Here is a 13,641-nt window from a genome sequence, read left to right on the forward strand (position 1 = left end):
AGTCCTCCACAATTGTATGGGGCTTGCTTTGTCCAAGCCACTCGGTAGCAAAGACACTTCTAGCCCCTTCTTATTAATGGTATCTGTTGCTTTTATACATGTCTTGCTACTCAAAAGTCGTCTTAATTCTCGCTCAAAAAAAATCCTGTGGCTTATTTTTAAATGGGCATGTTTTATTTCTAAATGTCTGCGCAAGAGTGAATGTTTCGTCGACTTGTGAGATAGTACTTTTGCACATATAACACACTGTGGCTAAAGAAAGGCACTACTCTCAATATAAGTGAACCCCAAATCAATGTAGTTCTCATCATATTTGCGCCTCTTCGATGGTCCAACTGTTCGGTGCTTTCCGGGTAAGGGGGCAGTAGCTCTTCGGCTGCATCAGATTCACAACTGTCAGTGTCCATGCTAGCTAAGTTAACAACACATGTAGAATTACTGATGCTAGCATTGGATGTGCTCGTGGAAGCAGAACAACTTGTGTAGTCAACAGATGCAGGTGTACTGCTGGTAGTAGAGCTGGTATCTGTCTCTATGGACGCGGGCCTTACTTTTTCTAACCATTCATCCATTTTCGAGCAAACGGAATGAGCAGCAGCTACTTCCGGCTACATACGGGCCAGTAATGGAATTCCCGCGAAACAGTGTTGCCAACTCCTCAGTAAGTAAAGTAGCTATTGGCTGTCCTAAAAGTCGCTAAATGACTGCATCACCTAATTTTCATAATTGGCCATGTGCACGTAATTGTGACGGGGGCTTGTAGGAGAGAGGAAGGACTTCTTCGGAGAGACAAAAGGTGAGTAAAAACACCCTTAAATATATGTTTAGAACTACAAATTAACTTTCTTCTGTCGATTCTTTTTTTTTTTTTTATGTCACAATTCCAACCCTTTATCCGGGCTTGGGACCGGCAAAAGTGACCCAAAAGAGACACGCGGAGTTACTTAGTAAAAAAATAAAAAAAAAATACTTTCACATCCCGCCCTATGTATGCCAGGGCGGGATCAGCCAGCAGCGGCTTCCCGCATGCGCGATTCATTTGCAGTCTGGACGCGGAGAGGTGAACATCTCCTCCTGCAGCTGGGAGGGACTGCTGCGCGAGGATGGGCCGTCTGAGTGCTTTGGGACGGGAGTGGGGCCCACGGTAGCACCCGCTGCTCGTTGAGAAGAGTAAGAACGATACGTGCATTCACATCAGTCTCCAATAACAGCCGAAAAAGTCGCTAGATTTGTCGCTAGTCGCTTTTTGGAAAATGTGTCGCTAGAGGGTTCTGAATACTCCCTAAATATAGCCGCGAAGTTGGCAACACTGGCCGCGAGAGAGTAACGGTTAATGTTATTGGATGTTAATTATTTGATTAGGCTACCTGTATTTGACATTGTTGTGTTATATCGCTGAACACTAAATGGTTTCATTTTATTTTTTGGCAGTGAAACGAAGCTACTCAGTCGAGGAAAAAACCTCACCCAAATGTATAGATAGCCCCGTTGGAAAATATAAATGGACTGTTTGAAAATGTGAATAAAAAAAAAATGTATTTTTTTAACGTGAATCACAATTTTATATTTTGCGTATCCCCAATGGAATTTAAGTTTTTTTTTCTTCCAGTTTGGGAATACCTGCCCTAGGTAAAGATCTAGGATCAGCTTCCTCTCCCTCAATCCTAACATTAACCATTAGTGAGGAAAACACTAAACCTACTTAAGATCAGCTCCTAGTTGCTCACCTGTCAGCAGCATGGCCTGGGCACTCATCTCATGTTGCTGAGCGTCTGCCAGCAGGGGCCAGTGTTGAGCCCAGGGGCCTCTGTATCCCCACAGCAGCAGCTTGAGCACCAGCCTGGGAGGCACCCCGAGCACCTGGCGATGGTCCACCCCTACAGCCCTAGCCAGGGCCATCTGCAGCTCTGCTCCCATAGGGATGGGGACATGGAGAGGGGCCTCAAGGGGCCCAGGGGCTACGGAGGCAGGGTTAGGGAGTAGAGAGGTCCTAGGGTCCTCAGGGTTGATGTTAATGTGTCCAGACAGACACAGCTCTCTCCACTTCCCCAATAGTACCATCCGTACATCTGGCAAAAATGGACCCAGGTAGGTGATTGTGGCAGCCAGGAGCAGAGCGTCCCCTGATATGGTCTGGTTATTCATTTCTGTCTCCTACAGAAGAGGAGTGGAGCATGTTATGGTTCTTTATTCTCTAGAATAAAAACAAAATTGCATTATTGTTAAAAAATAAATTCAAAAATAAAAAATATGATTAAAATGTAAATAAATTACTGTAGGTAAAATATAGCAGTAAGAGTTGTAAATGTAACTATTCCCAATATAGTGCACTACTTTTGACCAGGGCCCAAGTAGTGCACTATATAGGGAATAGGGTTCCATTTGGGACATATCCATTGGTATGTATGAGTGTTACTTCCCTTTGCTGCAGCAGTCCAGTCAGTGATGTGACACTGGACCTGCTGTACTGCAGCAGCAGCCTTTCTTTCCAGGGTCTCAGCCTTACGCAGCTGGGTGGTCAGCTCTTCCAGGTCCAGTCTGAGGAACTGCTGCTGTCTCTCCATGTCCTCCAGCTGCTCCCGGGCCTCCTCCTCCTGCAGCCTGGTGTAGTATCGCAATACCTAGATGTTTGTTATTTATACTCCCATGCTTACAATCTTCAAACTTTCCTACTTCTTATATCTAGTTTGACGATGGGAAGGTAAAGACAACGCAATAATTCTATATGGAAGTGTTAGAAAATACACAAATTCATGGGACCAGCGCCATTGCTGGATTCTACAGGATTAGCATTGAAAACATGATCAGTGGAAGGGATATCCAGTAATTAAGTGGCTGCAGATACTTTTAAAAACATCTAAATGACTAATGACAGTAAAGCAGTTATGGCATTTGTCTGTTGAGTACCTTGCTGAAATTCACTACGATTGTGTTTATTTTTCACTTTGATGGCGAACTTTGTGCTGCTAACACTGACTCCCAGTCATTCCGAATGAGGAAGTTTAGTCCCTTGTTGAATAGTGGCACTAAGAGTTATGGTATATTTGAATGCTCTTGTCTTAACTGGCATATTTTTGACCTAGTCCTTTATACAGTGCATCTGGAAAGTATTCAGACCCCTTGACCTTTTCCACATTTTGTTACATTACAGCCTTATTCTAAAATTGATTAAATTATTTTTCCCAATCTACACACAATACCCCATAATGACAAAGCAAAAACAAGTTTAGATATTTTTGCAAATGTATAAAAAAAATAACACACTGAAATCACATTTACATAAGTAATCAGACCTTTCACTCAGTACTTTGTTGAGGCACCTTTGGCAGCGATTCAAGCATCGAGTCTTCTTGGGTATGAGGCTACAAACTTGGCACGGCCTTATTTGGGGAGTTTCTCCCATTCTTCTCTGCAGATCCTCTCAAGCTCTGTCAGGTCAGATGGGGAGGGTTGCTGCATAGCTATTTTCAGGTCTCTTCAGAGATGTTCTATCGGGTTAGAGTCCAGGCTATTGTTAGGCCACTCAAGGACATTGAGACTTGTCCTGAAGCCACTCCTGCCCTGTCTGGCTGTGTGTTTAGGGTTGTTGTCCTGTTGGAAGGTGATCCTTTGTCCTAGTTTGAGGTCATGAGAACTCTGGAGCAGGTTTTCATCAAGGATCTCTCTGTACTTTGCTCCATTAATCTTTCCCTCGATCCTGACTAGTCTTCCAGTCCCTGCCGCTGGAAAAACATCCCCACAGCATGATACTGCCACCACCATGCTTCACTGTAGGGATGGTGCCAGGTTTCCTCCAGACATGACGCTTGGCATTCAGGCCAAAGAGTTCAATCTTTGCTTCATCAGACCAGAGAATCTTGTTTCTCATGGTCTGAGATTCTTTAGGTGCCTTTTGGCAAACTCCAAGTGGGCTGTCATGTGCCTATTACTGAGGGGTAGCTTCTGTCTGGCCACTCTACCATAAAAGCCTGATTGGTGGAGTGCTGCAGAGATGGTTGTCCTTCTGGAAGATTCTCCGATCTCCACAGAAGAATTCTGGAGCTTGGTCAGAGTGACCATCGGGTTCTTGGTCAGGCCCTTCTCCGATTGCTCAGTTTGGCCGAGCGGACAGCTCTAGGAAGAGTCTTGGTTGTTCCAAACTCTCTTACATTTAAGAATGATGGAGGCCTCTGTCTTCTTGGGGACCTTCAATGCTGCAGACATTTTTTTGGTACCGTTACCCAGATCTGTGCCCCGACACAGTCCTGTCTCGGAGCTCTACGAACAATTCCTTTGACCTCATGGCTTGGTTTTTGCTCTGACTTGCACTGTCAACTGTGGGACCTTTATATAGACAGCTGTGTGCCTTTCCAATCAATTGAATTTATCACAGGTAGACTCCAATAAAGTTGTAGAAACATCTCAAGGATGATCAATGGAAACAGGATGCACCTGAGCTCAATTGAGTCTCATAGCAGAGTCTGAATACTTATGTAAATAAGGTAATTCTGTTTTTTATTTTTTATAAAATTGCCAACATTTCTAAAAACCTGTTTTTGCTTTGTCATTATGGGGTATTGTGTGTAGGATTTAATAATGTTTTATCCATTTTAGAATAAGGCTGTAACGTAACAAAATGTGGAACAATAAAAAAAAAGGTCAGTGGGTCTCCATCACTCTCTTCTTGGTCAAATAGCCCTTACACAGCCTTGGATCACTGTCCTGTTGAAAAACAAATGATAGTCCCAATAAGCACAAACTAGATGGGATGGCGTATCGCTGCAGAATGTTGTGGTACCCATGCTTGTTAAGTGTGCCTTGAATTCCAAATAAATCACTGACAGTGTCAACAGCAAAGCACCCCCACACCACACATCCAGAGATCATCCATTCACCTACGGCGCGTCTCACAAAGACACGGCGGTTGGAACCAAAAATAAAACATTTGGACTCATCAGACCAAAGGACAGATTTCCACAAGTCTAATGTACATTGCTCATGTTTCTTGGCCAAAGCAAGTATCTTCTTCTTATTGGTGTGATTTGGTTTATTTGCAGCAATTTGACCATGAAGACCATGATTCACGCAGTCTCCTCTGAGCAGTTGATGTTGAGATGTGTCTGTTACTTGAACTCTGAAGCATTTATTTGGGCTGCAATTTCTGAGGCTGGTAACTCTAATGAACTTATCGTCTGCAGCAGAGGTAACTCTGGGTCTTCCTTTCTTGTGGTGGTCCTCATGAGAGCCAGTTTCATCATAGCGCTTGATGGTTTTTGCGATTGCACAGGATTAACTGACCTTCATGTCTTGATGTAATGATGGGCTGTCGATCCTCTTTGTGCTTATTTGAGCTGTTCTTGTCATAATATGGACTTGGTCTTTTACCAAATAGGGCTATCTTCTGTACACCACCCCTACCTTGTCACAACACAACTGATTGGCTCAAACGCATTAAGAAGGAAAGAAATTCCACAAATTAACTTTTAACAAGGCACACCTTGAAATGAATTGAAATGCACTCCAGGTGACTTCCTCATGAAGCTGGTTGAGAGAATGCCAAGAATGTGCAATGCTGTCATCAAGGCAAAGGGTGCCTACTTTGAAGAATCTCAAATACATTTTGATTTGTTTAACACTGTTTTTGGTTAGTACATGATTCCATATGTGTTATTTCAGAGTTGTGATGTCTACACTATTATTCTACAATGTAGAAAATAGTAAAAATAAAGAAAAACCCTTGAATGAGTAGGTAAACCAAGTTAACAAACAGATCACCGACCATTTCAAATCCTACCGTACCTTCTCCGCTATGCAATCTGGTTTCCGAGCTGGTCATGTGTGCACCTCAGCCACGCTCAAGGTCCTAAACGATATCATAACCGCCATCAATAAAAGACAATACCGGGCAGTCGTCTTCATCGACCTGGCCAAGGCTTTCGACTCTTGTGTATCACCGCATCTGTGTATCACTAGCATCTCTACTCTCGACGGTTCTGACTTAGAATATGTGGACAACTACAAATACCTAGGTGTCTGGTTAGACTAAACTCTCCTTCCAGACACACATTAAGCATCTCCAATCCAAAATTAAATCTAGAATCGGCTTCCTATTTTCACAACAAAGCCTCCTTCACTCATGCTGCCAAACATACCCTCGTAAAACTGACTATCCTACCGATCCGTGACTTCAGTGATGTCATTTACAAAATAGCCTCCAACTCTACTCAGCAAACTGGATGTAGTCTATCACAGTGTCATCCGTTTTGTCAACAGAGCCCCATATACTACCCACCACTCCCGTTGGCTGGCCCTCGCTACATATTTGTCGCCAAACGCACTGTCTTCAGGTTATCAAAAAGTCTTTGCTAGGCAAAGCCCCACCTTATCTCAGCTCATTGGTTACCATAGCAGCACCCACTCGTAGCACGCACTCCAGCAGGTATATTTCACTGGTCCTCCCGGAAGCCAACTCCTCCTTTGGCTGCCTTTCCTTCCAGTTCTCTGCTGCCAATGACTGGAACAAATTTCAAAAATCACTGAAGCTGGAGTCTTATCTCCCTCACTAACTTTAAGCATCAGCTGTCAGAGCAGCTTACCGATCATTGCACCTGTACACAGCCCATCTGTAAATAGCCCACCCAACTCCCTCATCCCCATATTGCTATTTATTTTTTTGCTCCTTTGCACCACAGTATCCCTACTTGCACATTCATCTTCTCCACATCTATCACTCCAGTGATAATGCTAAATTGTAATTATTTTGCCACTATGGCCTATTTATTGCCTTACCTCCCTAATCTTACTACATTTGCACACACTGTATAAAGATTTTTATAGTGTGTTATTGACTGTATGTTTGTTCATCCCATGTGTAACTCTGTTTGTGTCGCACTGCTTTGCTTTATCTTGGCCAGGTCACAGTTGTAAATGAGAACTTGTTCTCAACTGGCCTACCTGGTTAAATAAAGGTGACATAAAAAAAGGTATCCAAACTTTTGACTGGTACTGTATATCACACACACACTACTGTCCTTCAACCAAATTACAACAGGACTTCACACCTGGCCACACGCAGCCGGGCACGGCTCTCCGCCATGCGCACTTCCAGCTGTTTCTTCCGGGCCTCCTGGGGGGCCATGTGGCGCTGGACACAAGCATACTGGTACACTGCCCTCACCCAGCGGCACAGGGACTCACACGCCCGGCTCACACCTCGCACAGACTCCGGTAAGAATGCTCGTTGCGGCACTATCTGGCCCAACTGACGGAACAGGTCGTCGCTCAACATGGAGCGGTCAAAGAACTCCAACTCCTAAGAAAAAACAGACAAGACATCTATTATCTTATGATAGGAGATAATCCTTGAACTTTGATGTAGGTCACTGCAAACTCGCTGTGCATGTTACAAAAAGTATCCCTTAAAAAAAAAAAAAAAGGATAGGTAAGTTCGTAACTTTCTTAATTCCTCTTATATATTCTACCAATAGAAAATGATGCCTCAACCCGTTTGACCCCTGACCTGGAAGAAGTTGGACTGTCCCAGCAGCTGTTTGCTGCTCTCCCAGTTGCGTGGGCGGTTGAATAACAGGCATATGGCATCCATAACGATTATCACTCCGTCTGGGGGAAATCTGTAGCGTCGCACCTCAACCAGGTCTGACGTGCTCAGAGACTGAAGAGCATCAAGTGCAGTTTGGTACAGAGGACTCACCTAGGTAGGTCCAGGGAAACATAACATACAGTATTAGGAACATAAGACAAACATCAAAATGTCCCCCTTTTCCCTACAAAGTCCACTATTTTTGATCAGGTCCCTGGTCAAAAGTAGTGCACTATACAGGGAATAGGCAGGCGTAGTGTGCTAATGTGATAAGTATGATGATTGCAGAGAGGAGACTGGGACCATATAGATAGAGAGGCTGATATTATCTATGAGTAGGACCTCCTTGAAGGCGTCCTCTGCCTGCTGTTGGGCCTGATGAGTCTGTTCCTCCAGGTGAGATAGTCTGTTCTCCTCCAGTAGACAGTGCTGCCGGGCACGCTCACACAGCGTTCGCTCTGTGTCTGTCACACGCTGCAGCGGGTACAAGCACTGGAACACAAACAAACAGGCAAACCCATTGATAGGGTGCCATTTGGGAGGTTTCCCATATTTCTAATGTAGTGCACTACTTTTGACCCGGTCCATAGGGCTCTGGTCAAAAGTAGTGCACCATGAAGGAATAAGGATGCCATTTGGGACACAGGTATTTGATTTTCAAAAGGTACAGTACAGATCATGTTGAACACTGAAGAGAAGCAACACATACAGTCGTGGCCAAAAGTTTTGAGAATGACACAAATATTAATTTTCACTAAGTCTGCTGCCTCAGTTTGTATGATGGCAATTTGCATATACTCCAGAATGTTATGAAGAGTGATCAGATGAATTGCAATTAATTGCAAAGTCCCTCTTTGCCATGCAAATGAACTGAATCCCCCAAAAAACTATTTCAGCCCTGCCACAAAAGGACCAGCTGACATCATGTCTGCGATTCTCACGTTAACACAGGTGTGAGTGTTGACAAGGACAAGGCAGGAGATCACTCTGTCATGCTGATTGAGTTCGAATAACAGACTGGAAGCTTCAAAAGGAGGGTGGTGCTTAGAATCATTGTTCTTCCTCAGTCATCCATGGTTACCTGCAAGGAAACACGCCGTCATCATTGCTTTGCACAAAAAGTGCTTCACAGGCAAGGATATTGCTGCCAGTAAGATTACACCTAAATCAACCATTTATCGGTTCATCAAGAATTTCAAGGAGAGCGGTTCAATTGTTGTGAAGAAGGCGTCAGGGTGCCCAAGAAAGTCCAGCAAGCGCCAGGACCGTCTCCTAAAGTTGATTCAGCTGTGGGATCGGGGCTTCACCAGTACAGAGCTTGCTCAGGAATGGCAGCAGGCAGGTGTGAGTGCATCTGCACGCACAGTGAGGCAAACACTTGGAGGATGGCCTGGTGTCAAGGGCAGCAAAGAAGCCACTTCTCTCCAGGAAAAACATCAGGGACAGACTGATATTCTGCAAAAGGTACAGGGATTGGACTGCTGAGGACTGGGGTAAAGTCATTTTCTCTGATGAATCCCCTTTCCAATTGTTTGGGGCATCCGGAAAAAAGCTTGTCCGGAGAAGACAAGGTGAGTGCTACCATCAGTCCTGTGTCATGCCAACAGGAAAAAAATCCTGAGGCCATTCATGTGTGGGGTTGCTTCTCAGCGAAGGGAGTAGGCTCACTCACAATTTTGCCTAAGAACACAGCCATGAATAAAGAATGGTACCAACACATCCTCTGACAGCAACTTATCCCAACCATCCAGGAACAGTTTGGTGCCTTTTCCAGTATGATGGAGCACTTTGCCATAAGGCAAAAGTGATAACTAAGTTGCTCGGGGAACAAAACGTCGATATTTTGGGTCCATGGCCAGGAAACTCCCCAGACCTTAATCCCATTGAGAACTTGTGGTCAATCCTCAAGAGGCGGGTGGACAAACAAAAACCCACAAATTCTGACAAACTTCAAGCATTGATTATGCAAGAATGGGCTGCCATCAGTCAGGATGTGGCCCAGAAGTTAATTGACAGCATGCCAGGGTAGATTGCAGAGGTCTTGGAAAAAGAAGGGTCAACACAGCAAATATTGCATCAACTTCATGTAATTGTCAATAAGAGCCTTTGACACTTATAAAATGATTATACTTCAGTATTCCATAGTAACATCTGCCAAAAATATCTAAAGATACTGAAGCAGCAAACCTTGTGAAAATTATTATTTGTCATTCTTAACTTTTGGCCACGACTGTACAGTAATGGTCAAAGGTTTGGACACCTACTCATTCAAGGGTTTTTCTTTATTTTTACTATTTTACATTGTAGAATAATAGTTTAGACATCACAACTATGAAATAACACATGGAATCATGTAGTAACTAAAGTGTTAAACAATTCAAAATATATTTTAGATGTTTCAAAGTAGCTACCCTTTGCCTTGATGACAGCTTTGCACACTCTTGGCATTCGCTCAACCAGCTTCACCTGGAATGCATTTCCAACCGTCTTGAAGGAGTTCCCATAAATGCTGAGCCCTTTTGGCTGCTTTTCTTTCACTCTGCGGTCCAACTAATCCCAAACCATCTCAATTGGGTTGAGGTCGGGTGATTGTGGAGGCCAGGTCATCTGATGCAGCACTCCATCACTCTCCTTGGTCAAATAGCCCTTACACAGCCTGGAGGTATATTGGGTCATTGTCCTGTTGAAAAACAAATGACAGTCTCCTGCTCTGACATGCACTGTCAACTGTGGGACCCTATATAGACAGCTTTGTGCTTTTCCAAATCATGTCCAATCAAATGAATTCACCACAGGTAAACTCCAATAAAGTTGTAGAAACATCTCAAGGATGATCAATGGAAACAAGATGCACTTGAGGTCAATTTCGCGTCTCATAGCAAAGAGTCTGAATACTTTTAAATAAGGTATGTTTTTTCTTTTTTATAAATTTGCAAAAATAAAAAATAAAATGCTTTGTCATTATGGGGTATTGTGTGTAGATTGCTGAGGATTTACATTTTTTAAATCAATTTTAGAATAAGGCTGTAACGTAACAAAATTTGGAAAAAGTTAAGTCAGTGGGTCTCCATCACTCTCCTTCTTAGTCAAATAGCCCTTACACAGCCTGGAGGTGTGTTGGGTGATGGTGAAAAACAAATGATAGTCCCACTAAGCGCAAACCAGATAGGATGGCATATCAGAATGTTGTGGTAGTCATGCTGGTTAAGTGTGCCTTGAATTCTAAATAAATCTGAGTGTCAACAGAAAAGCACCCCCACACCGTCACACCTCCACCTTCAATGGTTCACAGTGGGAACCACACATGCAGAGACAATCCAATAAAATTTGGACTCATCAGACCAAAGGAAAGATTTCCACCGGTCTAATGTCCATTGCTCGTGTTTCTTGGCCAAAGCAAGTCTCTTCTTCTTATTGGTGTCCTTTAGTAGTGGTTTCATGCAGCAATTCGCCCATGAAGGCCTGATTCACGCAGTCTCCTCTGAACAGTTGATGTTGAGATGTGTCTGTTACTTGAACTCTGTGAAACATTTATTTTGGCTGCAATCTGAGGCTAGTAACTCTAATGTACTTATCCTCTGCAGCAGAGGTAACTCTGGGTCTTCCTTTCCTGTGTCGGTCCTCATGAGAGCCAGTTTCATCATAGTGCTTGATGGTTTTTGCGACTGCACTTGAAGAAACTTGACCTTCATGTCTTGAAGTAATGATGGACTGTCGTTTCTCTTTGCTTATTTGAGCTGTTCTTGCCATAATATGGACTTGGTCTTTTACCAAATAGGACTATCTTCTATATATCCCCCTTACCTTGTCACAACACAACCGATTGGCTCAAACGCATTCAGAAAATAATTTCAAAAAATTTACTTTTTAACAAGACACACCTGTTAATTGAAATGCATTCCAGGTGACTACCTCATGAAGCTGGTTGAAAGAATGCCAAGAGTGTGCAAAGCTGTCATCAAGGTGGCTACTTTGAAGAATCACAAATATAACATATTTGATTTGTTTAACACTTTTCTTTGCTTACTACATGATTCCATATGTGTTATTTCATAGTTTTGATGTCTTCACTATTATTGTAAAATGTAGAAAATAGTAAAAATAAAGAAAAACTTTAATGAATAGGTTTGTCCAAACATTTGACTGGTACTGTAACTCAGTGCTCTCCTTAGAGCCAGACATGTACGTTAGTTTTTCCAGTTGGTTACCTTTTGTGTTTCTGCAATCTTCCTCTTCAGTCTGACAACTTCCTGGCTGTTCTGCTCAGCTGTGTCTGTCATGTCTTTCACACGGGCCAAGATTGTTGACACTCTGAGGTAGCAAGATGGATACATGTAAGTTTGACAGCTCATTTTCTACAACACAAAATAGAACTAAACATTACTGTTACGGGCTTTACATTCTTAGACAAACCAATTTTCCAGGTATTTGTGTCTGATTGTTAACAGATACAAAGGAAGTCCCTGGTTGTGTACTGAATGGCACCCTATTCCATATATAGTGCACTAATATGTGAGCTCTGGTCAAAAGTTGTGTAGTATGTAGGGAATAGGGTGCCATTTGGCACACAAGCCATACGTCCTCCTCACCTGTTAGCCTGGCCCCGGCCCTGTTCACAGAGGTGGCTGCAGAGGTGGAAGAAGTGAGCGATCAGCTCCAAAAATGTCTGGGGGCTGAAAGGCTGGAGGTCCGGGTGGAGGATGGAGGCATATTTACAGGCAGACTGGTGGATCCCTGCCATGGCCTCAGAAATACTGCCCACTAAGACATCTCTGTCCACTACGGAAGGTACATAACAGCAACATTAGATAAATGTATAAATTCTTTATTAATTTGTGTTAACAGAGACATGATGTAAATTATGTTGGAAATACATCATGGATCATTCTCAAATGGCATCCTATTCCCACCATTGGGCTCTGGTCAAAAATAGTGCACTATGAACCCTGATCAAAAGTAGTGCACTATATAGGGAATAGGATGACATTTGGGATAAACCAACCTTTGCTTTCTGTGTCGGGTATCTGCAGGCTCTCTCTGAGGCGACAAAAGGCTGCCTCAACAAGGGACTGGGTGGACCAAGGCTGGTATACCTCCACACAGCAGCAGAGGCTGAGAGCCTTGGTCATGTGCGCCACTGCCAGGGTTACTGAGGCGTTCTCAGGAGGCATTTCACTGGTGTCTGGGGAGAAGGGCAGCAGCAGGAACACATGCACATTCCTCTGGGTCTGTCTGAAATACCTGCATCAAAAATCACAATGGTCTTTCAAATAATGACATTTAAGAAAGGGAATCTCATATTACACACATTAAAAAATGTCACATTTTGGTAGATATGTGCATCTTTCCTTACAAGTACGATTCGATACGCATCTAGATACATGGGCTCCGATACAATACTTTTAGTTTGAAATGATTCAGTGCGATTCGATTTGATTAGTGGTACAAATCGGTGCGATTCTGTTCGATATTATTCAATATTACTAACAAGTGATGCATGAACATTCATTTTCCATTCTAAATTAATATTTGATACTGATGGAGCTCAGGGGCCGAATTCACAAAACATTACTTACGAAAAAACTTAAGGTTTTGTGAATCCGGCCCCAGGAGTTGAGCTGGATCTGTCTGAGCTGACTCCTCTGAGCTAAAGCGCCCTGTGTGTGTGTGTGTGTTTGTTTAACTATACTTGTGGGGACCACAAATACATCCCCAATTTATAAAAAAGAAAAAAGGTTCGGTTTAGGGAAAATTGGATTTTGAATGGGAATCAATTGTGTCCCCACAAGATTAGTATAGTATTAGTAAAAAAGTTATATTAAAAAAACAAAAAACATTAGTGAACTGGCAACTCGCAATGTTTTAATCTTTTTTTCTTACTGATGCATGCTTCATCTGGATCAGTTTGGGCTACTCATTAAAGGGCTTTTCTTTATTTGTACTATTGTCTACATTATAGAATAATAGTGAAGACATCAAAACTATGAAATAACACATGGAATCATGTGGTAAGCAAAAAAAGTGTGAAACAAAATATATTTTATATTCAAAGATAGCTTTGC

General features: G+C 42.9%; 1 protein-coding gene across 1 annotated transcript in view; it reads right to left on the reverse strand.

The window, feature by feature from the left end:
- LOC112266129 (dynein heavy chain domain-containing protein 1) overlaps nucleotides 1-13,641 on the reverse strand; it is a 48,319-nt gene that overhangs the window by 8,589 nt on the left and 26,089 nt on the right. Inside the window, exons 24-31 of the mRNA XM_042294945.1 lie at nucleotides 12,582-12,820; nucleotides 12,169-12,358; nucleotides 11,788-11,890; nucleotides 7,922-8,071; nucleotides 7,499-7,690; nucleotides 7,041-7,291; nucleotides 2,337-2,601; nucleotides 1,728-2,154 (exon numbers count right to left, since the gene is read on the reverse strand). Of these exons, the coding sequence (XP_042150879.1) occupies nucleotides 1,728-2,154; nucleotides 2,337-2,601; nucleotides 7,041-7,291; nucleotides 7,499-7,690; nucleotides 7,922-8,071; nucleotides 11,788-11,890; nucleotides 12,169-12,358; nucleotides 12,582-12,820 (1,817 nt within the window). The remainder of the gene's footprint in view (nucleotides 1-1,727; nucleotides 2,155-2,336; nucleotides 2,602-7,040; nucleotides 7,292-7,498; nucleotides 7,691-7,921; nucleotides 8,072-11,787; nucleotides 11,891-12,168; nucleotides 12,359-12,581; nucleotides 12,821-13,641) is intronic.

Source organism: Oncorhynchus tshawytscha, linkage group LG13 (genome assembly GCF_018296145.1).
Source record: "Oncorhynchus tshawytscha isolate Ot180627B linkage group LG13, Otsh_v2.0, whole genome shotgun sequence".
Classification (NCBI taxonomy): domain Eukaryota; kingdom Metazoa; phylum Chordata; class Actinopteri; order Salmoniformes; family Salmonidae; genus Oncorhynchus; species Oncorhynchus tshawytscha.